The sequence below is a fragment of the Chinchilla lanigera genome, unplaced genomic scaffold (genome assembly GCF_000276665.1).
Source record: "Chinchilla lanigera isolate Chin_1 unplaced genomic scaffold, ChiLan1.0 scaffold00038, whole genome shotgun sequence".
Lineage (NCBI taxonomy): Eukaryota > Metazoa > Chordata > Mammalia > Rodentia > Chinchillidae > Chinchilla > Chinchilla lanigera.
In genome coordinates this window covers 3,282,614-3,310,494 of record NW_004955439.1, presented here as the reverse complement: position 1 = coordinate 3,310,494, position 27,881 = coordinate 3,282,614, and the positions used below count along the sequence as shown (strand labels likewise).

Here is a 27,881-nt window from a genome sequence, read left to right as displayed (position 1 = left end):
TTTCATATTTGTAAAGATTGTCAGTGTAAGTTTTTGGCAAAAAATTCTTTTTTGCTCTTAACTTGTTTTTAGTGCCCCTGTGAGCAAAACCTTGAGACAAATTCTGTGACACACTCATGTTTCAAATGGAGCTGCCCATGAAAGAGAGTTTCCATTTTTGTCACAACTAGTATGTCAGCCAGCTTTCTGCCTCTGTAACAAACACTGAAGATAATCAGTGTATAAAGAGAGAAGGTTTATTTTGACTCATAGCTCATGATTGAGAGGATAAATGCTTTGGGCTGAGGCAAGGAAGTACATCATGGCTGGAGTGCATGGCAGAGCAAAATTGTTCACCTTATGCCCAGGATGCCAAAGAGAGAACAAGAAAGTGATCAGAATCGCATAACCACCTTCACAGGTGAGCTCCTAGTGACCTAAAGGCCTCCTGTAAGGCCCCTCCTCTTAAGGGTACCACTACCTCCCATGGGTGTATGGGGAATACTTAAGATTCAAAGTTTATCCACCACAAGCACAGCTAATGTGCTTAATATATACTATTATACCGATAATATTACAAAACCATATATACTATGTACAATTTTGCAAAGGAAGAAACAGAGGCTCAAGAAGAATTCTATAAGTCACCAGTAAGTAGACTTGATGCTGAATGAGTTAAGAGCCTGTATAAATCTAATTTAGAAGCTGTATTTAGCCAGCATTTAATTGCAAGTGGCCAAAGCTTCATGTTGAAGTTCAGAGATTTTTCTTGTTGAAAAAAGCGATTTTGTTTCTGTACAAATTTGGAATATTTGCCAATTTGTGAAGTGATGTGAATCAGGAGAAATATCCTGATGTCTGCTACAGTCATGTGGTCATTATTTCACCCAGCTTCCCTGTGAAGTAGATGGTGTGTAATAATTGCAGCAGGTATTCTGTTACTGGTGGGCTCTGAGTGTAACTAACATGGTAGTGTTACATGAAGAGCAACAGGGAATGTGATCTGCCACGTTTGAAATACACTCAGTGCTGGTGGATGTGAGCTTGATTATGCTTGGCAGTGTGACTTCCTGTTTTTAAGATAAAAGACCTACAGAAATTTATTAGAAAATTGCAGAAGGCTTTAGTGACGTGATCACATACAGCTTAGAGAAAACTCTTAAATAATTTAATTGCAAATGAATTTGAACCACATGAAGAAATTTCTTAATGTGCACATCAGCTTAACAGAGGATTACTACATGATATGTAAAAGATGTTTGACTGTATGTGCAACCCAGAATCTTAAATAAAGGAAAATTTCAGAATACTTGGAAAAAATGTGGTTGGCTTTTTTCTAAATGCAAAGATTAGATAGAGAGAGGAATATGTTTAGCAGAGTGGCATTCTTATTTCACTCTGTTTGTACCACATAAGCTGAGCTCTGTGCAATCACAGGAACAGTTCTTGCTCTTGTCCATTTTGCTGCCTGCTGATGATACTGTCTGGTTCATCACAGATAATACCAGCTGGGCAGGCAAAGTGCCCCTACTCTTGTAGGAAGCCTGCCCAGCCTTAAACCCCCATTTCCCCTGCATGAGCAGAAGAGTTTAAAGGTGGAGTGAGAGGTACCTGAGTGAGTGCTGAGTTTAAATGCAAGAGGCGTCATTAAGAGGGGACACACCTGAAATCAGAATAGTTGCATTCAGGCCACTGTTTGGCACTAAACATTTGTGTGCCCTAAGGTGAGCTGCTTCACTTTAGAGCCTGTTTTGTCATGGGAACAGGATATTTCACTTTCTTCCTGGCTATTGTAAGGGCTAGGGTGAAAAATGTGAGATCTTGTTGCAAATTGTAGAGTTCTATCCAAAACATGCCATGCAATGGATTGTCAGGGGTGGCTCAGCCTTGGTTTGTGGGCCTGGCCCTCTTCTGGCCCACTACATGGAGTGATTAGACACAGGTTGGTGCCTGGGGTGGAGGAGCTGTGTAGTCTGATAGGGCAGTGGCTGTCCCTGACACTGGTTTGTGTAGCTGATATGTGGTGGACCTGGCATGCTTTGGGACAGAGCCTCTGCCTGGGCAACTCAGGTAGCACACTGGTGGAATTCACTCCTTACTCCTCTAGGATTCTATCACTTTTAGGAAATTCTGAAGTTTTTTGCTTATTATTATTTTTTTTTCAGGATTTATTATGGAGGGTTAGGGATCACTGGGTTCGAATCTGTCATGAGCAGAGACCTGCAACAATTGTCCTCAAGGCCCAGGACTACTGCATCCACTGTAAGACACTGATTGGAGAGAATATAGGCCAGAGCAGAACTGCAGGCAGAGAAAGTCACCATTTGTAGCAATTCATTTTCTAGCTCAGTTACGTAAGACTTGTGTGTGCTTCATTTTGCTGGACTGTACTATTTGATTAGAAACAAAAACTTTACAATAATTACTATATCATATATTGTAGAAAATATTTATTGAACCTTATAGGTTACTCTCTTAGTTTTTAGGAATGGGGTGTTCTGTGACTGATCAGGCAAGCCTAGCTAATCTGTCAAATGTTATTCCTTTGGTTAAATTCACGATGTTGAAACCAGCTGTCTGGCATCTCAGAATAGCCATCTGCAAAAGCTATTTATTTATGTGTTATTGAGCCTCATGTTAACTTATGACATTAGTTTTCATTCTTACATTTAGCTCGGAGTTTTCCAGGCTAATAAAAGTAGTCAGAATTGAGGTTAATCAAAGGAAGAAGGCTTGAGAAGTAACTGGCTCACACAGTTAGAGAGGTGCCTGTTTCCCTAGCAGCATCCTCAAATGAAGGTTAGAATATGGTTCACTACTGGAAATGGGCAATGTTGTGGTTAAATGGACTATAACAATTGTTCTCTAACTCTTGATATAAAATAAAACCTAAAAAACTAAGTAGTGCCCATTATATAACATTGCTTTAAAGAAGTTAGCAATAAGAGTATTTCTTGATATTCATCAGTTTAGCAAGAGGATTTTGCAAAACTGATTAATATAATGTGAAGAAAACAGTAGATACTGAGAATAACAGTGATGGTGTGTCATGAAGGGGTTTGTCTAGAGGGGTAGGACTTACAACTTGGGAGGAAAGTTTAGACCTCAAAATGAAATTAGTATTCACCTCTTAATGGTTTATCATAAAGGCAAGGAAATCGTCCCTTTTCAATATTACACTGAATAACTGGAGGACAGTTATAAATAGCATGTAATGGGTCTCTGCTGTATTTTTACACTGACCTTTGACTCTCACCAGAGAATATAGAGTTTTAGCCTAAAGGTGGCAAGAGGAACTAGATTAAAAGAGACCAATAAAGCATGCACAACTTCTAGCTGTCAGTCTCACCACATGGTATGTTTTCATTTTAGTTTCTTGAGACCTCGGTATGAAATTGTGAGAGGATTATGAGGACAGAGAAATAATCTTACTGGCATTGGTTATCAAAAATAGGCATTTAAGCTTAGAATCTAGTTGAAGCTTGGTGCTTTCTGAGATGTCATACATGTGACCATAGATGCTAATGGTGTACTGTTTAATGGTTCCTATGTCATGTCCTCTTTAAGAAAAGGAAGTGCCCAACAAGCCCTTGCGTGTGCGCGTCCGGTCCTCAGATGACAGGCTGTCTGTTGCATGGAAGGCACCACGCCTGTCAGGAGCCAAGAGTCCACGCAGATCTCGGGGTTTTCTTCTGGGCTATGGAGAGAGTGGTCGGAAGATGAATTACGTTCCACTGACGAGAGATCAACGGACACATGAAATTAAAAAGCTAGGTAAGTTTAATATTAATTGGTATACAATGCTTTGAATACTGTCTTACTTTTCTTATTGCTGAGAGAAAATACCTGACACCCAAAGTTAAGGGAAGAATGGTTTATTGTCACTTTCCATTTTTTTAGAGGTTTCAGTCCGTAATCAGCTGGTTCTAGGGTAGGGTGGCATGTCTCAGGGGCATCAGAGAGGAGAAGGAGTTCATGGCAGGCAGAAGGCATCAAGGTAGCAAGCAGTGACATAGTGAAGCAACAAATGACAAACAGAAACCCTCTTTCTGTCCATTATATCCTATCCAGGCTAGGGTGGGTAGCACTCACACCTAGGGTGGGGCAGCCTTAATCCTAGCATTGAACTGTGAATCAATCCCAGCATCACACCCTAGATTCAGCCATCTCCGAAGATACCCACCTATGATCTCATGAGGCTTTGGGGAATATCTAGATACAAGCCAAGACATTCTATCCCTGGTCTCCCAAATGCTCATGAACATCCCTTTATGCAAAAGGCATTTAGTCTATCTCCAAAAGTTGGCAAAGTGCTAACAGTTTTAGTACTGCTGAAAAGTCAAAGACAAATCTCTACTGAGATTTAAGACAAACTCTTAGCTGTGATCCACTGTACAAATGAAAAGAAAGTTAAACACTTCCAACATGCAATGGCACAAGATAAACACTCCCATTCCAAATAGGGGGATAGAAAAGAATGGGACCAAAGCAAGTCCAAACTCCAACAGGGCAAACATTAAGTTCTGTAGTTCCACATGCAGCATCCAAGGCAATCTGTGGCAAGCTGTAAACTCCATCTGCCCCTATGGCACTGTTGATGGTTGTTTCGTGGTTTCTCTCTTAGGCCAGCTCTGCTCCTTCTTTGCAGTTTTCCTCAGACAATCCATGTTCCTGGCTTCTCTAACCTTCTGGGGTCTCCAGTGTACCTTTGACTTCATACAGCTTCTTACACTCTCCTCTCAGGAGCATACTGTGTGGGCTTTGAGGTCTTCTGAAATCTGGGTGGAAACCTTCCCACAACTCTTGCATTCTGTGTGCACCCAAAACCAGCACTGCATGGATGATGCCATGGTCTGCCACCAGCTGGAGTAGTAGGAAGGCTTCCTTCTCTCTTTGCTGTAGATTTTAAGTGCCTGGATCACTGAGCACTCTGAATGCAATCTCAAGGATCAAGTATTTAGGCTGCTACCATTCCAGAACATAGTACTCTGGGGCTGTCTTCTCAAAGCAAATTACTTCACCTTTGCAACCTTGAGGCTGCACATGCTGCTGTTCCTTGTGATGTCCTCAAGCCATCTTCACCATTGTCTTATTCTTGCCTGTCAACCAAGTTTTGCTCTGCTTTATCTTTGTAGTCTTCAGCTTCACTGGAGCTTCCTTTCAGGCCAAATTCACAATGTTTTAAGTCATTCTGCTGGGCTCTTTGCTTGTGATTCTTAACACAGATCTGGCTAAAATCCCCCCAAAGTAGCCATACCACCACTTCCACATTAGACTGTCTTGAAATTTCTTCTGAAAGATCAATTAGTCGACTGCCCCTAAATTCAGTCTCAGACAAAGTCTCTGGACAAGAGCAAAATGCAGACAAACTTTCTGCCAAGGCGTAACACACATTATCTGAATTCAACAGCCAATGCAGTTAAATACATTTCACAGCATTCCAGGATTACTTCTTCAGCTGGCATCTATTAATCTTTCCAAACTTCCTACAAGCCAGTTCCAGAGGCTCCTGAACCATATGGTTCAGGAGTCACAGCAATGACTCCACTTTTGTGGTACCACATTCTGTATTAGTTACTTTTCTTGTTGAAAGAAAATCCCTGACAACCGAAGTTAAAGGAAGAAAGGCTTATTTCGGCTCACAGTTTGTGGAGGTTTCAGTCTGTAATTGGCTGCCTCCCAGGCAAAGTGGCATGCCAGAAGGGTATCACAGAGAAGAAACAGTTCATTGCAGGCAGAAGGCAGCAAAGTATCAAAGTACCAAACAGCAAACAACAAACAAGGACCCTCTTTCCATCCTTCATATTCTATCCAGGCCACCCACCCTTAGTACTCACGTGCAAGGTGAGGCACCCTAAATCCTACCCAAAATGATGCCAAACCAATCAGTGGACCAATTTAATAATCACACATGCTTGATCCCAGCATCACACATTTTAGATCCAACCACCTTTGAAAAGCCTCACTTAAGACTGCATGACACTTTTTTGGGGGAGCATCTAGACACAAGCCATAACAGTGGTTTTTGTGAGTATTTCAATATTTAGAAGGTCATTCATGACAGAACACCATTTTAGTTATAATAACCCCTTTCCAGGTGTGACAGTTATTTGGAGTCATAGCCTTGGTTCTGTCCTCTAAGTTCCCATCAACTAAACCTTAGGCAGGGTTAGGGCAAGGTTATCTTCTGAGTTCTTTCCTCACTCAACAGCACTGAATCCTTGAGTCAAGCCATCTGTCTACATGAGGGCAGGGCTGAGGCTTTTTCCATTTTGCCTCTACTTTCATTATTTTGTTCTTTGAAACTTTGTCTTAGAATTTTGGACCCTGGACCTGGGATCTTATGGAGATCAAACATGTGGCAGCTGAGAAAAGCTGCAAGTTGGGCCTGCCCTCCTCTCTTTCTGAACCCCTCATTGGGTGATGAAAACAGTGGCTGTAAAATGCTAATGGTAGCATTTTCAGGGACTAGGAGACCTTATGTGCCTGGCTCAACTGGGATTGGGTCCTGACCTAGCCTGGATCAGGTCCTGACCTTTATTGGCCATATTTACTGACAGATCTGGGCAGTGAACACAGGCTGGTGCATCCTTGCACATGGAGACAGGCCTAAAGGTTCTCTCTCCTCCTATCTCTGCCTTCCTTTCTCCTTATCTCCTTGACGCATTGGAAGGAGGTTGAATAAGCATGGCTGGGCCCCTTCACATCTACTCATCTGGGGGAGTTGGGTTACTGAGAGCCCACAAGATCTGTCTCATCCTGGGGTTCAGGCTTAGAAAGTACCTTTATCGTATATCTTCCAACTGGCTTTTTGAAAAACCAGTAATAAGTATTCCAGCTGTACCACTCATTCAGAGACTCTAGAGAGACCAGGCAGCCTCTCCACTCACATGCAGTTGGGCACCTGGTAGCTTCCTGTACCCATGATGGTGTGGAGACTGGAGGTAGAATCTCACCATCACGTGGGGTGGGAAGGCTGGAGGTAGAAAGGAGGCCTGGCTCCAGCAAGGAATGGGGAAGGTGGGCAGTCATAGGTTCATAGAATTTGAGGGTGGTAAACAGAGAGAAGACACATGGTACCCATGGCTTGGCAGATTCTCAGTCCTGAAAGGTAAGATCTTTTATCAGATAGGGCAGTAGGTGTGCAGAAAGTTAGAAGTAGGACTGGACTGGAGAGATGGGGCAGCGGTTGGACACAGCCCAAGGGAGGCAGGAAGTGTTGGCAGACACAGACATAAGGTGCGGGAAGAAGCTTAGTGGCCCGCATCCTCAGTTCTGGGCACTTCAGCTAAGGTATGGTCAAACATTATCTTGCAGTCTTGACAAACAGCTGCATTCCATGGGCCAGGAATGTGCTACAGCTTGGCCCAGCATGAATTTGACTTGGTGAGATGCTAGGTGGATGTTGGGTTGGTTTCTCCCCTCTGAAACAGCCCTGGAAGTCCCTGTTCTATTAGGGTGGGGTGTTCAGCCACCTAATGAAAACTCCTTGGACGGCGTGGCTCTGCAGGACACTCCTGGCCCGGGTTGGCCACGTGGCATTTGGTGTCTTTGCCATGAGGAGGCACAGGCATGACTGAGCCAAGCAGAGCCTCAAAGCCATCTCAAAGTGTGGATTCAGCAAAAAGCTATGAACCGTCTCTTTGTTCTCATGGCACAGAAAATACAGAAGGATTGCAGGAAGCAAGAGAACTCCCAGCTATATGTGTCTTGTGAAGTATGACTTTAGTATTAGCAGCAAGACCTAGAATCAGATAGACTCAGTCATCTGAGCCAAAGAACAGTTTGGAAACATGTCAGTCTGTCATTCTGAAGCCACACCTTTGCTTGAATGGTTTTCCTGTGCAGATTGATGGGCTGTGTTGTGGTAATGTGGGCCTAACTCTCCCCAAAATATGAGCAGAAGAGGAGAGTCACTATTTTTGCATTTCTGATATGGCAGCAAAGCATTTTCAAGTGGAAAGTTCTCATTGTCCTGAGTCTCATTGATGCTGCACAATAAAATATCATTCAGTATTGATAAGTTTGCATGTAAACTAGGCCTTTTTCCCCACTTCTTCAGTAGCACACTGCTGGCTCCCCTGAGGGCTGTACAAAATTTTTCTTTTACTGTCTGAACTTGAGCGAATGTTAGATGTGAGGTCACAGGTCAGAGGTGGGCTCCAAAGGTTGAAAGGGCAGGGGCAAACCTCTTGGGCTTCTGGTATAATAGGTTATCTTTTGAATTTTCACCACATAAAAGGCGCTGGACTTGCCATGGTAAGAGATCTAAGAGGTCCTATGACAGGACCTCTTAGATATTCCAGTACATCTAACTGGAAGCTTGTCCCACTGTGGGGTAGGGCAGGATGTAGGGGTTCTGCTGTTTCCTGAGAAGACTGTCTCTGTGTTTTACCCCAGACACCACTTTTTTGGCAGTACTGGGAACTGAATCCAGGACCTTTGCACTGAACTACATCCCAAGCCCATTTTTAATTTTTCAGTTTGAGAAATTTTAATTTTTCAGTTTGAGGAATCCCTCAGGAAGGTACAGTAAACCTTTGGAAGGTGAAACACAGTGTTTCTGCCACATCCCATGCTGGGGTCAGAAGTGAGCCATTCATTGGGTCTGATAGAGGACACCCTGGAATCACTAGCTCAGGATGCTACTGTTAGGTAGGAAATTTATTTCCACATTTTATTTAGTAATCAGAGGGCACAGAGAAGCTTGCGCTTGTACCGTTACCTGTTCTTCATTATAACTCTGAGGAGACAGATTGCTGCCTGGGACCTGCTCGCTCCTCATCTGCAATCCTAAGAGCCTGGGCTTTGGAGCCACACAGAACTGGCTGTGAGACACGATCACTCCATGACTTTGGGAAGTCATCTCACCCCTTTGAGCTTGTTCTGTGGCATTGAACTCTTCCTATGACATTTTTGGGTCCATGGTAGTTTCAGGAGCTCATTAAATGTAGGCATTAAGAACTTTGAGAAATACAATGAAAACATCTAAAAACTTCAGGTGTGAGAAATTACTTGTTTTTTGGTGGTTCTTTCTAAATAATGGACCACTGCTTTTCACAAGTAGTTGCTTCTCTATGCTCCTGGGTTGGAAGAGGCAGATTTTCTTCTTTGTTCACTTCTGGTATGCTTCCACTGTCAACAGCACAAATAAATTCTCAGGGCTGAAGTGACTCCTCTGCATAAAAGCTGAGTTTGATGTTCTGTGATTCTGAGTGTTACCAACTTGATTCTCCCTTGTGTAAAACATACATTTTAGAGTTCTTTAGTAAAGTAGCTGTGAGTGCCTTTAACATAAACAATTTGCTCATGTAACAGCATTGACTTTTCTGTCTGTAGAGAGAGCAGGGGTTCCAATATTATTTCCTCACCTGGAATTGTCTGATGAGAAAACAGCAGTTCACTTTATGTAAATAGGCCCCTCAGTGTAAGGTCTTTGAACACAGTATCCATTTATTTAACTCAACATGTTTGTAAAGACCAAATCTTATTTCCCTCTTAAGGAAGTATTCCCTACTGTCCTGTGTTCTAGATTCTTCTCAGAGTCTTAATATTAACTTTGCTAATTTACCGAGGTGTTACCTGATGTTATAACTACCTGTACTAGAAATAGTTCAGGTTGCCTCATTTTAATTCTTAGCTTGATTAAAGCTTCAGCAAGAAGCTTGATCAGCAGAGCTTTAAATTAGACATTAACCATATGAATTCAGAGAATACTATGAGTCCTTCTAAGAGTGTGACCTTGGGCAGGTCACTCAATTTTTATGGTTTTGTTTGTGTTAGGGTTCTTTAGAGGAACATATTCAAATGTATATATCTATCTATATATATCTATATAAAACTTCTATATAATTATGTATTTAATATAATTTATATCTATAATTTATTAGGTAGGCTTATAGGATCAGAAACAAAAGAAACAGAAAACTCCCCATTGCAGGATCAAAGGCAGAAGTACCTAAAATGGCCAGCTGTGCACTAGGATCCACTAGCAGTCAAAAGTTGAAGGGCTGAAAGTTCACCCTAAAGTCACTGGTATGAGTCTATGTTGGAAGGCCAAAGAGTCTGCAATGGAAAGCTGATGAAACTGGAAACCAATGTTCAAAAGCAATAGGAAGACTGAGGCTCCTCAAAAGAAAGAAAGAAAGAAAAAGAAAGAAAGAAAGAAAGAAAAAGAAAAGAAAGAAAGGAAGGAAGGAAGAAAAAGAAAGAAAGAAAGCAGGAAAGAAAAAAGAGAGGAAACATTTCCTTCTTTCCCTTTTTATTCTGTGCAAGCTACAAGCCTATTGGTTGTTGCTATCCATATCTGGAGTGGGTCTCTCCCTTGGTTTGCTGGCATATGTGTCCATCATTGACAGACATCCAGAATTTGCTCACCCGCTGGTAGTTCTTACTCAAGTCAAGTTGACATATTACAGTTAATAATCGTACTGTTTTTACTAGTAAAATAAGATCAGATTGGAAATAATCAAGGTTTTACCTGAGCCTCAGATTCTGTGATTGCATCATGCTTAGGAATATAAGTTTTAGCTAGGCACAGTGTTGTATGCCTGTAACCCCAGCACTCTGGGAACCTGAAACAGGAGGATTGCAAGTTCTAGCCTAATCTGGGCAACTTAGTGCCTTAACAAGACACTGTCTCAAAATAAAAAAAAATAAAAAAGGGCTGGGATCATAGCATAGTATGAAGGCCTTGGGCTAAATTCCCATTACCTCCCCGCAAAAGATTTATGTTTTATTTCATCATTATAAGTTTTTTCCAAATACAGTTTTCAAGTTTAGATTAAGTTAGATATGAGTGGGACCAAATACACTGCTTTGGGGAGGGGTACTAACTGAAAGAAGAGTCCAGAAATAAAGGTTACATTTAAATCTTCCATTTGCTCTTAGCACATCTGTAAAGACTCCACTTAGGATTTCAGTTTCAAAGGGTACAGTATCCTGTGAGAGCAGAAAAACCTTTTGGGATACTAACCCATCACATTGGCTCCCTCTCCCTTTCTGAAAGCAAACAGAGTAACTGGCATATTGAATGTAAAAAGAAGTTTTTACTTTCAGCTATCCTTTCAGCTATTTTCTTTTTAAAACAATTATCCCTCTTTGATGTTGATAAGATAGAAACCCATTTTTCAGGAATAATAGGTAACATCTGTTCACTGTTTTCTAACATAATAGTGGCTTTTTTTAGGTTAGTTCCTGCAGTTCTTGGGCTGATTTTTAGTTGTCCTGAGGAAGTGGGAATGCCTGTGGAAAGATGGAATGGGAAGGAAGGGATGGGGAACAGAGACGATAGAGGCTCATGTGTTCCTGAGAACTCAAGCTGCTATCTCAGCCCCTGCTCTTTGGTCCCCAGCCTCCGAGTCAGTGTACGTGGTCTCTCTGCAGTCCATGAACTCCCAGGGGCAGAGTCAGCCAGTCTACAGGGCTGCCCTTACGAAGCGCAAGATTTCAGGTAAGTTCAAAGGATGACTTGGTTGGAACCACAGTCTGGTGTGAGTACATCTTGCTACCATATGGTGCTGCCTGTTGGATTACTTCAATTTCATATGGAGAATAGAAGAAACAAGTGGGCCGATTTGGTCACTTTTTGGATGCAAGTGTGTATATTTCACATGCAGAGGCTGCAGTGTTCTTGCAATGAAATCCATTTCACTGTGTGTTCTGAATGGATTCACTGTACAGTAGCTTTCCACTGACTGGAGGAGCCAAACATTCTTCCATGCAATGGCACAGTCTGGTTCACCCATAAATTTCCCCTAGTGAGATATCAACAAAGTGGGAGAAAGAAGAGTAGGTGTGGAGGGATGGCATGCAGCCGTGCACACCAATGTTATTTCAGCTAACTTTGTATAAAACTCTCATTGAGACAGAGAGAACAAATGTAATGATGGCTTGCTGATAGCCTGAACATTCTCCACTTACTAAGGGATACTTATGTCATGCATGGCTATTTTTGTTACATTACTCCTATGTAAACAAATACATACTCTTTTGTGGGCTATATGTCTAAGTTTAAAGAGGCAACCTACAACATAATAATTTCCATGAACTTATAGCATACAACAAAACTTACTTTTTCACATAGTATACTTTTCACATAGTATAAAGGTGTTCCACATATATGATGCTTCACTTTTCTTATTCATTGATTGTTGCCATAGGAAAAGGCCTTTTATCACTTTTTTAATAGGCTAAATACTTCCCCCTTCTCCTATTTCTACACCCTTTTGAAACATGCTGCCCCAAAAATGAGAGCAAAACAAAAACCCAAGAGACTAAAAGGCAAGATTAAAGATATTTTGTGAATCTTAATTTGTTGGAGATTAATCAAAGACTCTATCTTTATGACTATGATGGATTGTATTGATGACAAAGATAAATCTTTGAACAAAATAAGTGAATTGAATTGTGTTTTATATCTGAATATAAATTTTAATTTCCCTTCAGCCATATAGTGTAAAATGTGAGGACATGGAATCTAATGTGATTCTTACAGTTGTTTGAAGCAGAATTTTCATTTCCTGTCATGGTCATCAAGGAAATGCAAATTAAGCTTGTCTTTCCCTAAACCTTTGCTTCTTCTAAAATTTTTAATGATTTTCTAGAAACTTAGAGTACACGGAGCAAACACTAACTTGTTTGGAGCATCTTCCACCAAGGGGAAGCATCTGTTTTCTACTGGCCTGTTTACTGATTGGGCTGGCAGTTTATGAAAGAAATTGCTTATTTCTTAGGCTGTGTTTAAGGAAAGCAAGAGTGGAGGTTTTTGCATTCTAAATTGGCCAATCAAATAGTTGTTTAACTCTCTTCATTTAATTTTATCTACATTAAGACATATAGATACTTACAATCTAAAAGTTACAGAGGGTGAATAATAGATTCTGAAAGTCAGAGAAAGTCAAGCCAGAGACTATAATTACAGACAGCTGTCCTGTGTCCCACTGTCGTTTCAGAGGAGGATGAACTGGATGTACCTAAAGATATCAGTGTCCGCGTTATGTCATCCCAATCTGTGCTTGTGGCTTGGGTGGATCCTGTTTTGGAAAAACAGAAGAAAGTTGTTGCATCAAGGTATTTTTGCTTATTTCTTTGTCTTTATGTATGAGAGATGTGGTTTTTCTCATCCTGAGAAGACATATATTTAATGATTTTATTTTTCTTATTTATATGATTGTTGGCCTCTTTTTTGGAGAATTATCTCTGGCAATCTAGTTCCCACAAAGCACATACTACCAGGGCCTTGTGTGTACTACACAGAGCAGGACCTTATACTTACTCAATTTCTATCTTGTCTTTGGAAATTTCCTAGGTTTCCTTTCTTTCCTTGCCTCTATTTGTCTTTTGATTTGTCTCGTTAGTGTTCTGTTCACATGCAGGTCCACACTTGTAGGAATCTTACTGAAGAGTTATAGCAGGGTGGACTTTTGTGTAGAATAGTAGATGTTCATCTAATGCCTCAACTTAGTTCCTCATTAGACATCTGTCAAACACTGAATTGGTTCATGTCTAGCTTGTTTGTGACTAACAAACTGTACCTTATTTTCTCTTAGAGTATGATGTACTATTTTGTTTTTTATATTCATTCACCATTGCAGTGCAAGAAAAACCACATATAAGGTTAAAATAATCTCTATGTTAAAAAGTCACTGGTGAATATAACCATCAAAATTTTATGTGTTCAGTGACTAAATGGTTTACATAAGCAACAGAAAGCCAAAGATTTGGTGTATTAAATCTTAAACTTGTGTGCAACCAGGCAAGGGGACTTAAAGTGAATAAAATATACACAAAGATGCACAGAAACTGTTAATCATATTGGATATATCATTTCCTTGACTGTCTGCTAGTTAAAAAAAGGAATCTGCTTCTTTTGAAAGACCTCAAAAGATTAGTGGTGGTTCTCTTGTAGACATATGGCCATCCCCAACACACAGTGTTCCTGATTACTATCGTCTTTAATTTCCAACATCTTGCTGAAAAACGGGAAAGCTTGAGTCTTTTTTAGCAGAATTGCTTTGTTAAGTGGTGTGGCATGTCTTCAACTGAAGTCTTCTAACTTATTAAATATAATGGGTAGCATATTTTTAATACATCAAATCTTTCTACTGCAAAGAGGCCACAAAGAAAACTTCTTTTAAGAGGAGTCCAGTAAACAGAGTTTGGCACTCTTGGAGTGTTGAGGATATCTGCTGTCTGAGGGTTTTGAGTGTTGCCTTCAATGTCTGGTTTCTCTCCAGGAAAATCACACACCAGAGTGTCTTTTACAAGCTCCCCTGTCCTGCTGTATTTGTTACACAACTTTGTTCCATTTAAGGTTAATAAGTCTACTCGAAACCAAAGTTTCCTCTGCCTCCTGGCCATATAGAAATATGCCTGATTTGGCACGAAATGACTCTTTTTTCTTTCCTTTTGAAGGGCCAGGATGACTTTGGCATATTCTGATTCTTAAGGTTCCCCCTTTCTACAGCATCCCTGTGAGTGTGTACACACTCCTCTAAGAAAGTAGTTCCCTCATATGGTATGTCCCACTTACATTCCTTCCTTTTGTAACTCTGCTTGATCTTTTGAGCAGTAAAGCATTTTTGGCCTTGCGAAAGCACTGTGCTCTGTCTTTCCTGGACTACTTTAGACACTCTTGGCTGAAGAGTGTCTTAAGCAGATTCTCTGATCCAATAATATAGCCAAAAGTTTAGATTTTTCTCCTTTTTAACTTCCCAACTTACCACCAAAAGCCATCACTTACTGAGAAGGAACAGCAGCAAGAAGTCTAGAGCTTAGTTGCAAAGAATCTGACCAACTGGATGCCTTGTCGTGTTGCATATTTTTACAGACAGTACACTGTGCGCTACCGAGAAAAAGGGGAATCAGCCAGGTGGGATTACAAGCAGATTGGTAACAGGCGTGTGATGATTGAGAACTTGATGCCAGATACTGTGTATGAATTTGCAGTTCGCATTTCACAAGGTGAAAGAGATGGCAAATGGAGTACGTCAGTCTTCCAAAGAACGCCAGAGTCTGGTCTGTATTTGAAATGGCCTTTGGGTTTTCTCTTTGTGAATTGCTTCTAAAATCACATGTAAAGACAATTTAAGAAGCCTGTGGTAACAAAAGCCATCCTGGGCATTTTAAAAATCCACATTAACCCTAAAATTTACTTATGTTTCTCTATAATACAAAGCCTTTAGGATTAGGGTTTGGGTGAAAGAAAAAGTTAAAAAGAGAAATAATTTCAAGGAAGTTAGGAACTGTTTTATTGTCTCCACATTTTGTCCTCTGCTGGCCTTTTCTCTTAGCATGTTGCTCTGACCTGTGTAGAATGCATGAGTCACTGTTGCATGCATGGATGCCCCGGATGATACATGGCTCTTCATGTAGGGCACACTCTTCTGTCCTGAGGTGGAGGCTGCGCTGAGTCTGGAGGAGAATTTCACCCTAGAGCCTATTCTTCTCCTTTAAACTATGCTGTTAATAATTATATTTTTTGAAAGTTGAAACTGAATTTTAATCTTCTTTGTATATTTCGATATTTAGCCTCAAAAGAAATTCTGAATTCCTAACAGCATTTCCCTAGGTAGGTCTAATTTTATTGAATGAGTTGGTAAAAATGACATAAATCATTATACTCCACAAAGAGCAACTTTTGTCTCATGTATTACAGACATTAACACAATAGGTCTTCAATAACCAGTGTGTACTGAGTGACTATCTGCCATTTTCTTTTAGCATATCCATTAGGGCACTGCAAAACGTTTGATTCCTTGTTGTCTTATAGCTCCTACGACAGCTCCTGAAAACTTGAATGTCTGGCCAGTCAATGGCAAACCAACAGTTGTCACTGTATCTTGGGATCCACTGCCAGAGACTGAGGGGAAAGTGAAAGGTAAGAATGGCATCTCTTAAACTCTAAGTTGGATTAACTCTGATAGATACTGCATCTGCTCACAGCTTTGGTGACTGAAGATGAAATAGGGAGGCAATATCTGTAGAAGAGGTACTAATCCCGGGGCAGAGGTGATTACACACATTCTCACTGCAGACTCAGGGTACAGAAGTCTGGTGACACGTTAAAGAGTCATACTGTCTTTTTTTCCTGACAATTACTTATGCAAATGTGCCTCAAGAGTAGAAAAAGTTGAAATGTTTACTCTAGAAAGCAGTATTTTCATTGTTATTAGATTTTGGGGAACGAGTTTGTCTAATGTATCTACAAACTATGAAAAGTTTGTGCAAGCTTAAAGAAATCCAGAAGATCATTAGTGATCAGTCTTCTTTGAGATTTTAATTGAAGATGTTCTGTTTTTGTATTTAATTTTAAGTTATCTTTGTTGACAAGTAAGATGTCTTTTCATAGAACAGTGGAAGTTAAGGAAGGTAGATACGGATGATACCTATGAGGTGATATCAAAATATATGATGCATATTCAAATTCTAAAAATTTATTACAATAAAAGACACATTGTCAGCAATCCCCATCAAAATACTTCTCCTCACTTCAAACACACCTGTCCTATGTTGTTGCTGCTTTCTGAAGCAGTTCTAGAAATCCTTTTTCATGTCTTTACAAGGTATGATAAAAATACAATAAATCCTCCTGTCCAGTGCTATCCAACAGAGAGGTAGACTTGGAAAAGCATTACAGTGAGTTCTCATCCACCTTATTCACCAAATCTGGCACTATGTAACTGCTGGCTCCTCCCCAAAGTTAAAATAACGACGAAAGGTAAATGCTTTGAACTGATGCACGACATTGAGGCAGCTATGACAGTACAACCAAAGACACTTAAAATGACTTCTAGAACTGCTTCAGAAAGTGACAAAATGATGGAATAAGTGTGTTACAAGTGAGAGTATTTTTGGGGGAAATTAATGGCAATATTTTTACTGCAATTAAAAAATGTCTAACACTGACCATACTTTGTGATCATACCTTGTACACATAATGCTTTCTCATTTTCTAATTTTTAAAGAGTAGATTATGGTATTCTTTTTGCTTGTCCCTCCCACCCCTACTGGAATAAATCAGAAACAGATGAAAAAATAAATATTTAAATTAGTCCCTATGAATAATGCTTTTATGACAATTTAAAATTTGGGTCTTTCTGTATTGAGTATTGAGCCTGAAAATATTTTTAAAAATGAAATAAAGACTTTTTTGGCTGACTAATATTTTAGTTTTAAAAAGACAAATTATTGTTCTGCTGATGAATTTATTATCATCCTACTTATTCTTTTTCTGTCCCACATCTTAGTGTATATTTATAGCTCTTTGGTTGTCAAATTTAATAATTCAGAATTATTAAAGCTGCTGGTTGTCCATTAAACATTGCCAGAAGTAATAGCTACTGAATTTTTGTATGAGAAAGAGTCATGTGTCTCAACCCTGCCCAGATTTCATGAGAGTGTAGTGGAGGGACAAAAGTGCATAGCTACACTGGGATATTTCCGATGCATAAAAAATAGCATAATAGGAGGCTATGTACTTGGGCATGGTTAAATTTTCTCCAAATGAATTGAATCCATTAAAAAATCTGAATTACAAAATTTTATAGGCAATGATTTCTCTAATATCTTACCTTTGACCACCACAAATGACTAGCTTGTTCATTTGTAATGAGAAAAGAATGCTATGTTTTTCCAGAGAAATGCCACAGAAGAAGTTTTGGTTTTTGAATTAATGTACCTTTTAAAGATTAGAGACTAGGATAAAAAAGACCTCTCATGCTCCTACTAATTGCTTATTTTTTATGATTCAAATTGTCTTTCTTAGATCACATATTCATATTATTTGATGTTTTGTAAATCTTAAATTCACGGAGAAATAGTTTTTAGTTACATGTTAAAATTATGCTTTAAAATATAACTTCATATGTTATAATTTTCCATGTGATCAGATATTTTAGTTCCTTGGACTGAATTTTCTAAGGTTTTCAAGGTTCAGAGCCAAGCATAGTGGTAATGCTGTAACCTCAGCATTCTGGGAAGCTGAGGCAGGAGGATCTTGTTTGAACCCAGTCTGGGCAAGTTAGCAAGATCTGTCTCCAAATTTTAAAAAAAATGTAACAAGGGTTGGGAATGTAGCTCAATGTGAAGGCCCTGGGTTTAAGCCTCAAGGCTGCAAAAAGAGAAAAATGTAAAACAAGAAAAGTTTAAAGGTGTTATATGCTTATAGTTAGTCAAAGATGGAAACATTAGACACCACACAAATCTGTTACTTAGCAACTACTTTTCACATTTTTCAATGCTGTGAAATATCAGCATATGTTGAGTAAGGACTTTTTACAATTCTACAAAAGTGGTATTTTATGCCAAATGTGGAGTTTTTCTGACTTAATGTATGAATACAAGTAAGCAACTTGATAAACCAAAACACTTGGGGATGGCAGCAGTTATTCAGAATCAATTCCTAGTGGTCACCACTTTGTCCTTGGTTTTTCTATTTTGGGTATATCCTCCTACCAAGGGAGTAACTAAAGAGCAAAAAGAAAAAAAAAATCAGAGTGAATGCTTTTGGTGGACTGTGTGAAGACTGGTCTCCCAGGTTGTGTATTTAAGCAAATCAGCAGCTCATGCGCCAGCCCTGTCTGGTGGCCAAAATGAGTGTGAGCTTACCTGCCGCTGCGCCCTTCTGCCCCAGCTGTCGGCTGACGTGCATTGCTGGCATGCTAGTTCCAGTAGTGGACGTTCGATTTCATCCTGCCCACACAGTCTGTCTGCTGGACACAGGGCTGTTTTCAGTTTCCTCCTTCCAACCATCTGCCAAATCATTTCAGAATACATCCTTTCATACGCCCCGGCTCTCAAACCATTCGGAGCAAAGTCCCTCACCTACTCTGGACACACTACTTCTGCCCTGGTGGATGGCCTGCAGCCTGGGGAACGCTATCTGTTCAAAATCCGGGCCGCAAACAGGAGGGGCCCAGGACCACATTCCAAAGCCTTCATTGTCGCTATGCCAGCAAGTAAGCACCTTGTGTTTGTGCCTCTCTCTTGTACCTCTCTTCGCTCCTGCTGTTTGTTTTATGTTACTTTGAATTATGCTTTGGGTTAAGAACTCTGGGGTGCAAAGCTTACATACTGATTTCTTAAATACTTTTGTGGTCCTTTTAGAAATTAGTCTTCCCAAAGACTAAAATATTATTGATTGCTGATAATACTAACGGTTACTACCTTATTCTTCCTGTATTAATTACATGAGTAAGTTTATATCACTATTTAATGGAGGGCTTATGCTGACAGGAAAAGAACATGTTTGCAAGCGTAATGTGACATTTAAAATTGTTAACCCTCTTTTACTCAGCATTAATAGTTTCCATTTGTGCTCCATTTTATGCAAGTGCAGCTTTGCTCAGAAGAATTTAAATTGTCTGGTTTATCTGATTAGTATTCAAACCAGCAAGTTAATAAAGATCCAGTATTGGAGCAGACTGTGTTTGGACCGTGTTTTCTTTTCTGCTTTTGCACATTTATGCCACATATGAGCAGCTCTACCCTTCATTATGTGCCAGGAGGACCCACAAGATATACACAGCTTTAATGTTTTAACAAACTGTGGAATAGATAAAGTTTGCTTCCTGTGGGCTCCTCGTTAGCATAGAAATCTCTCCTTCCAGCACCCTTTCTCTCAGTTAGTCCTGTTTTTAAGATGGGGTGAGGTATATTTAATTTAATATTTTGCCTAGTGCAAGAGTCCTTTTAAGTTTTGTTTGGGAATTGCAAATGTATCCATTACGAAAGGAATTTTAAGCAAGAAGGAGGAAGCAAGTGAAAAGGAAATGGAGCCCTCTGTAATGTCTCAAAAATTACAAATTTGTTGCTCACTCCTATCACATGCAAGTTTTATATATATATATTCCCAGGTATTCTGGAGCATAGAACCTAAAAGTTCATATCTGGGTTACTCATAGCTCTTGTTTATTAAAAACAGCTATAATACATTTGCAGCACACTGACTGGTTATTTTTTTAAATCTATGCAAGATTTTGTATTTACAAAATCAATGACTTGAAGGTATTGCTCAGTATTCTCAGTGGATTGGCTCTAGGACCTTTAAGGATACCAAAATCTGAGCACTAAATGCCTCATATAAACAATGTAGTATATGCATATGCTATACTGTAAATAATATAAATTATCTCTAGTTTACCTACAATATCTGATAGAACAAAAATGCTGTGTAAATAGCTGTTATACTGTATTTCTTAGGGGAAAACAACAAGGGAAAAAGGTCTATACATGTTCAATACACATGCAGTTTTTTTCCCCAAACATTTTTGATGGGAGGTTGGTTGAATCTGGGGATGCAAAACTTATAGATATGGAAAATGACTGTATTTTAAAGCAGTCATTTCAGAATTCTCTTGAATAGTAAGTTATGGCATTCTGTGTAGTCAATTCACATATATTTTTTAAGACTTGTATCTGTTACTTGATGTAAAATATAATTTCTTAACAAACAATATCATAATTTGGAAAGTAAGCTTCCAGTGCTCTTAGGAATTAGAGGTGATCACTGTTTGGAACACCTCTCTACTACTGTTGTAATTACTTTGTATTGCACAGATTTTGAATATTTTCTTTAATGTGAATTCTTTAACATTTTTATAGCCAGTACCAGTGAGCCTAAAGTTCAGCAGAACACAGAGGATCATTGGAAAGCTGAGAAACCAGAGCCTTCCTCCCCTCCTCCCAAAGCTCCAGCTTCCTCAGAACACACTCAGTTGCGTGGTTCTCTCCCAGGCAGAAACATCAAGGACCCTCTCCTTGACTTGAAGAACAAAATACTGGCCAATGGTGGGATGCTCAGAAAACCCCAGCTTCGTCCTAAGAAGGCTGAAGAGTTGGATACTCGGTCCATGGAAGTCACTGATGAGGAGGAGCAGGATTCCTTGGAGGATCCACGCACATCAAACTCTGACACCCAAGACCAGAGGCAAACCCTGAGGCAACCAAGCAGATCTGGCCACAGGGTCCCAGCCCCCGGCAGGACTCCACTGAGGGCCCGAATGCCAGTGTTGTCCCCAAAAGAAGGCATGGATAGGCGTGTCACCTCATCTGTTGCCCACCCTCACCCAGGGGCAGCCTCCTCTGAGGAGGCTACCCAGGGCCCCTCTCCCCACCCCAGTGGGGACCGCTCTGCTAGCTCCATTGACAATGACTCTGTGGACCGAGATGAGGAGGAGCGAACTGCAAGATTACCCCACTCCAAGGTTGCTGCTTCCCAGCAGCTGTCTCCTAAGACCCCAGCCCAGTTCCAACCATCCCGGTCCCCCAGCAATGAGGCAGCCTCCAGTGACACAAGGTCCACGCACCACGGTGCAAAGCCAGCCTTGTCTGCAGGAAGAACACCCCATTCTGGAGCTGTGAATGAAGATTCCAGTGCTCCTGCTCCACCCTCTAGACTTTCTCCACCCCTGAGAGGGTCCTCTCGGCTGCTGCCCATTCAGCCACATCCTCGCCCACCCCTCTCCAGGGGCTGGAGGGATGGTCACTCCCAGGCTATCAACTCCAACACACCTTCAAGATCTACTTTGTCTGCCCCAGTCTCTGCCCATCTCTCTTCCAGGACAGAGGTTTCTGAGGGAGGGGATACTTCTGATGGCAGAGACCACAGTGACAGGGATGCCAAAGATGCTGGGAGGGAGGCTGAGGCCACTGTCCCCTCCCCAAGGGCTCGACCTGCCTCTGGCCACTTCAGTTTGCTCAGAAACAGGCCCTTTGCTGCCAATGGCAGGTTTCCAAACAGGTTTTTCAATGGCCGGGGACCACAGGTGCAGCCATCCAGCTCCCCCCAGTCCACCTTGGCCTCCCGAGTCCTCCCCCGGGTCCATTCTCAATCAGCTCCCCATCCTAGGCTTGGCTCAGGTATCCATGGAGACGTGGAGGCTGAGAAGCCACTTCCTGCTACTGTGGTCAATGACCACAGGACTTCCTCACCCAGACAGCCCCCCTCTGGAGGCTGGGACTCTTCAAGGAGAGGCCCTCAAAGAGGGGCCAGCTTGTATAGGAAAGAGCCTGTCCCGGAGAACCCCAAATCTGCTGGAACAGATGTACATCCTTTGGACAAATCCCCCTCTCTGACCTCCAGAGCACAAGACGTTCAACAGGGCACAGACTTGGAGGTGGAGGAGCAGCTAGTGTCCACAGGACGCCAACTGTCCCCTGCTCGTCCTCCAGCCTCAAAGACTCAGCCCTATCCCGGGGCCAGTGTGTCTAGAAGGATAGCACCTGGCCGAGCCCCACAAAATCAGCCCCTTGCACCGGTCTCCTCCCAACCCGGGCATCCCAGCCGCTCTCAGAGCAAGGACGCTGATCGGTCGCTTTCCCAGCCTAAACTTGCGCTAGCTCCAGCCGGGCGTCCTCGTCCCACGACGCAGGGCAGCGCCCACTCCTCCAACCCGTTGGCTGGGAGCTCTGCAGGGGTGCTCCGCCCGGCTCCCCAGGGCCAGGATGAGGGTTCCCAGAGCAGTTACGAAGACAACAGCACAGAAGTCGAGGCCACCGATGCCCGCGACCCCACGCATACCGCCCGCTCCAAAGATGCCACCCCATCCTTATCTAAGTATCATCAGGTGGCTTCTCCGGTAGGGCCCGGTGAGGACAGGCCCCAGCGTGGCCATGCAGGGGCGTCCCCTAGGCCTAGCAGGCCCAGCAGCTCCCAGCCCCGTGCTCGGGTCCCAGGCATGGCCGGGGCGCAAGTCACACCAGGAAAGGAATCTCCTTCCAAGTGGCCGCTGCCCTCCAAATCTCTGCAGTCGGTCTCCACCGAGGACGAGGAGGAGGACGCGGGATTCTTAAAAGGAGGAAAGGAAGACCCTCTGTCTGCCTCTGTTCCAAAGTGGCCTTCTTCCTCCACCCCCAGGGGCAGCAAATACTCGGATGGGAGCCTCACCAAGGACAGGTCTGCCATCATACTGGCTCCCAGGGGAGAGAACTCCGCTCAGGAAGAGAGCGCCACCCCGGGGAAGAGACCTGCCTATGCACCTCCAGGCAGCCTCCCAAGAGCCTCACACCTCCCTACCCGACGCCCTCCTGACAGCCCTGCCACCCGAAGTCCCATCGTGAGCACCTCCTCCTGGCAGCAGTATACCACCCGCGCCCCTGCTAGTTACTACTCCACCACACCGATGCTCTCCTTGCGACAGCGGATGCAGCGCAGATTTCGCATTACCGGCTCACGCCAGCCTGCAAGGCCCTCCTATGCACAAGGTAATTGACGTTCAAAAACAGCAGCTCCTCTTCCTCCCGCACCTCCCGCACCGAGGGGTTCAATAGTGTTCGCAGCAACTCCTGAGCGGTTCTATTTTACTTTATTTATGAATTTTATTTTATTGGGCATCTAACTACATCCAAGCACTGTGTTTAGAGCTTTCCAAGTGCAACATAATTTCATCCTTTCAAGTTGTCTTGTAGGGGTTGCAGTGTTTTTCAAACAAGAAAGCTGGAACTCGGGGATCCGAGCTGCTTACTTGAAGTCAGACTGATGAGATGTCTGAGCTCCAATACCAGTCCCAAATCCTAATTCCCAGCTCTCTGTCATTCTATTATCCCATATTGCCTCTCAGAGTCCCTTAACACATGCTCTTAATCTGTGAAAATGTGTCATAACCACAAAGTTCTTTTTATGTGTTTATTTGTGAGCATATATTTAAGGAATCAGCAACAACCAATTAGAAATGTATATAGGCTTATTTTGTTCTTACATTTTACATACAAAACTCTCAGACAAACATACCACAGGACAAATTCAAATTTCTAGGATTTGAATTGCTCAGATAACTGCAAGCAGTGGGCGTTGTCTAAAATCTCCAGAAACCTCCATACCTTAAGTGTATGCTAAAGACAGTTTTCACCCAGAGAGGTGAGACAAATGTGTGCCTTGTGTTTCCATAACAGAATGGAATATAGACAGCTATGAACCTGGGCCTAAGTGGTCTCCAGAGTAGGATCTTAGGTATTAACCATAAAATTGCATTCAAATTTGAACTCTCCGTACATATAATTGGGGCTTCATGGAACATTATTGAATGAATGTACTAGTATTAATTAGTCTGTACAATACTCTGTCATTTTAGCCCAAAGCAAAGACAGAATAATGCCCTGCTTTGATAGCAGTTTTCCATTAAGACTGACATTTACAGCAAAATTAAATTGCTGATAATAGAAGTAAAAGTCAATATTCCATTGTAGATAGTAGGGAATCAGTACATAATTAATGGGTAAATGAAGGAGAATAGAAATAGGTCTTTCACCTGCAAGACAGTTGTCAGAAAATCTAAACACTTGCAGTGGCCTGTGAGGTTAAACTTCTGAGTACTCCCATCTAAGGCTTCAAGGGAACTGTCCCTGGGGGCAGAGGCAGAGACAGACAGAAACATCAACTTAAAGGGCAGCTGCTGCACCTCCTGTTTCCTATCCTGGTAAATACTTTCCAATCAGCACTGGAGTTTGAGCTATTAGACAGCATTGGCATTTATAGTAGCAAGTGATGACTGGTACCTGAGGCACCTGGAAATAGTTATCCTGTTTGGTATAATATGCCAACAAAAGCAGAATTTCATTTAGTACATTTTGGAGATAATTTTTTCTTCTCTTCCAATCTGGACAAAATATCTAACGCCCAAAGTTAAGGGAGGAAAGGTTTATTTAGCTCACAGTTTATAGAAGTTTTAGTCTATAATTGGTTAGTTCTAAGGCAGGGTGTCTTGGCAGAGAACAATTCATGACATCCACAATGCAGCAAAACCAACAAAGGGGGTATGAAGGAACAGGACCAAAGCAAGTCCAAAATCCAGCAGGGCAAACATTAAGTCCTGTAGTTCCATGTGCAACATCAGAGGCAATCTGTGGCAAGTTGTGAATTCCAAAGAGCTTGGGTGGCTCCAGCCCTATGGCACTTCCAGTGATTGTAGCTCCCATGGCCTCTCTCTTGGGCTGACTCTGCTCCCTCCTTGTAGTTTTTCTCAGATGTTCCACATTCCTGGCTTCTCCAAATTTCTGAGGTCTCCACTGCACCTGTGGCTTCACTCTGACAGTTTCATACACTGCCCCCTCAGGGGCACACTGCCTGGCCTCCCAGGCCTTCTGAAATCTGTGTGGAAGCCTTCCTGACTCCACAGCTCTCCCATTCTGCATGTGCCTAAAACCAGCACCATGTGGACGATGCTAAGGTCTGTTGCCAGCAGGAGCAGTAGCCAGGCTTCTCTCTCTCTTGGCTGTAGGGGTTGAGTGCCTGAATTGCTGAGCACTCTGAATCCAATTCTGAGGAACAAATTCTCTATACTGCTGCCATTCTGGAACATGGTGCTATGGTGTTTTCTTCTCAAAGCAAAGTTTTTCACTTTTGCAATTTTGAAGCTGCAAAGGGTGGAGCCCCACTGCTTCATGTAATGCCCTCAGGCTATCTTTTCTATTCTCCTGTTCCTTCTCAGCAATCAGGATCTTTTCTGCTCTATCTTTGTAGTCCACATCTTTACTGGAACTTCCTTTCTGGCCAAACTTACAGCATAGTAAATCATTCTTTGTGATCTTTGCTCTTGATTCTCAACATAAATCTGGCTAAGAACACCCAACAGTAGTCATTCCATGGCCTGAAACATTTGACTGCTTTGAAATTTCTTCTACAAGATTAGTTAGTCCAACATCCTTAATCTCAGTCTCAGGTAAAGTCTCTGGACATGAGCAAAATGCAGACAACTTTCTGCCAAGCCATAGCATGCCTTGTCTGGAGTCCAATAGCCAATGGAATCCTTCTTTCCAGCAGAAACCTCCCAAACTTGGTCTTTACCTGCAAGATTTCTATCAGCATTCTGGTGTCCTGAGCTCTGACCGGAATCTCTCATACAGAACAGCCTAAGGTGTTCCACCTTTTCTTTTTCAGTCAGTATCTCTGAACCTTCCCAAACACTTCCTACAAGCCATTCCCAAAGCCTCCCGAACCACATGGTCAGGTATAGTCACAGCAGTGACCCCACTTCTTTGATACCAAATTCTATCTTAGTTACTTTTCTCATTGCTGAGACAATTCCCAAAGTTAAAGGGGGAAAGGTTTATTTAGCTCAGAGTTTGAAGAGGTTTCAGTCCATAATCCACTGGCTTCAAGACAGAGCGGCTCATGGTAGAGGGGCAACCATTCATGGTGGAGGAGAACACCAAAAGCAACAAGGTGGGGGGAGCTCTTTACATCCCTTATTTTGTATCCCCTCTACCGGGATTAGGGTGGTGCCAATCCAATCAGTGGACTGCTGCAACAATCACCCACCCTTAATCCCAGCACCCTTAATTTCAGCACTGCACTGTGAATCAATCACACACTCTAGATTCAGCTTCCTCCAAAAAAGCCCCATATAACAGTGCATAAGTCTTTAGGGGACGTTTAGACACAAACCATGACAATCTCTCTCCCTCCAACTTTTAATTGGCTAAAATAAAGCCACAATTACTAAGGTCTTTAGGTGTATATGGCAAATTTACTTACATGGCACATTTTCATTATCCACATATTGTTAGAAAACTGTGACTTTATTGTACTTTTAGTAAACATTCTTATTTATCATGTAGAAATCATACTGTAAGACTATTGTTACTTAACATATAGGAGCTACTGGCTTAGTAGTGTTTAATAGTTCTTTGAAATAATGTGTTACAACTTTTGCTTTGGAATGAAATCAGCAGTCCAGGAATGTTGGACTTATCAGGTTCTATTATATTTTAAAACTTTTTAATTTTTGCAATGTGTAGGTTATAACGGCAGACTCAATGGAGAAGGGAAAGTACTTCCTGGTAGTAACGGGAAACCAAGTGGACAAAGGATTATCAATGGCCCTCAAGGAACAAAGTGGGTAGGGTAAAATTATTTACACATTTCAGTTGTTGGAGAGAAAAATGATCAATACTGTGTTCCAGTAAATCAAGTGGTCTTATTTTCTTTTTTTCTCTAGTTTTAGCTATGTGAAGATACTTAAATATGGTTTCTTTAAAGGCTCAGAAAATATTTGATTCTCTTCAGTAACTACTTTGATATTCTCACAGCTAATTGATGAGGCTTGGGCCTGATTTCCATTTGCCTTGACTGGTAGGAAGTTTAAACAAAAGTGTGGCCCAATCACAGCAATTATGCAGAGTTTGAGGGATGGCCTCTCAAATAAACTCATTTTCCCTGATCTTCTACCTTTATTTGATCTGTGTTGTTAGCTTATTGTTTCATTAAATATTGCATTCATTTTCTGCTAGTTTTCTCAAATCCTTTATAAGAGCAAAACAAACAAAAATATTTAGGCTATTATCATGAGCTGAGGGTAATGGGTAGCATGCAGTGTTCAAGGACTCAAAATAGTCTTTCAAAACATAAAAAAAAAAAATTCATAATGGAATTTCCAGTCAAACCTTTCCAGTTGTAATAGCACAGCCTAGGAAAACATATCTGATAACTTCATGAAAATTTTAATCATAGGTGGTCCTACAATGAACTTTACCATTTCTCAAAGGAACAGAAATCTGTAGTAGGAAGAATGTAACTGAGCAACTGCTTAGAAGATAACAATATGCAATGTAACAGCCAGTGTTGATTTCCTATCATCTTATTTGAAATTCTGAATTCCTTTTATTGTTTTTAAAAATTCTCTTTAGATTAAAAAATGAAACAAAACAAACAAAAAACAAAATGTCTTTGCAAACAATTTTGAATTGAAGCAATGTAGAGTGGATTTCACAGGTAATATTTATATAGGTAAATATTATTTTAATTAGCAAAGTAACACCCAACAAAATATCCTGCTGACAGGACTTTCTTCCATGGCCTAATCATGCAGAGCAGTGGGTTTCAAATGTGAGCCAGCTTAGGTCCACTGTCAAACATAGCCCTGGGGTCAGATCATGTGATTTGTATACCTGATGAGTTGCCAGGT

At 41.5% G+C, this 27,881-nt stretch overlaps 1 protein-coding gene across 2 annotated transcripts in view; it reads left to right on the top strand.

The window, feature by feature from the left end:
- Positions 1–27,881, top strand: part of Fndc1 (fibronectin type III domain containing 1) — a gene marked incomplete at its 5' end in the record, with an annotated part of 104,829 nt that overhangs the window by 46,185 nt on the left and 30,763 nt on the right. For both annotated transcript variants that reach the window (XM_013517412.1, XM_005390511.2), the window contains 8 exon segments: positions 3,547–3,753; positions 11,333–11,431; positions 12,933–13,050; positions 14,810–14,997; positions 15,752–15,859; positions 18,750–18,938; positions 20,584–23,184; positions 26,716–26,816. In XM_013517412.1, the coding sequence (XP_013372866.1) occupies positions 3,547–3,753; positions 11,333–11,431; positions 12,933–13,050; positions 14,810–14,997; positions 15,752–15,859; positions 18,750–18,938; positions 20,584–23,184; positions 26,716–26,816 (3,611 nt within the window).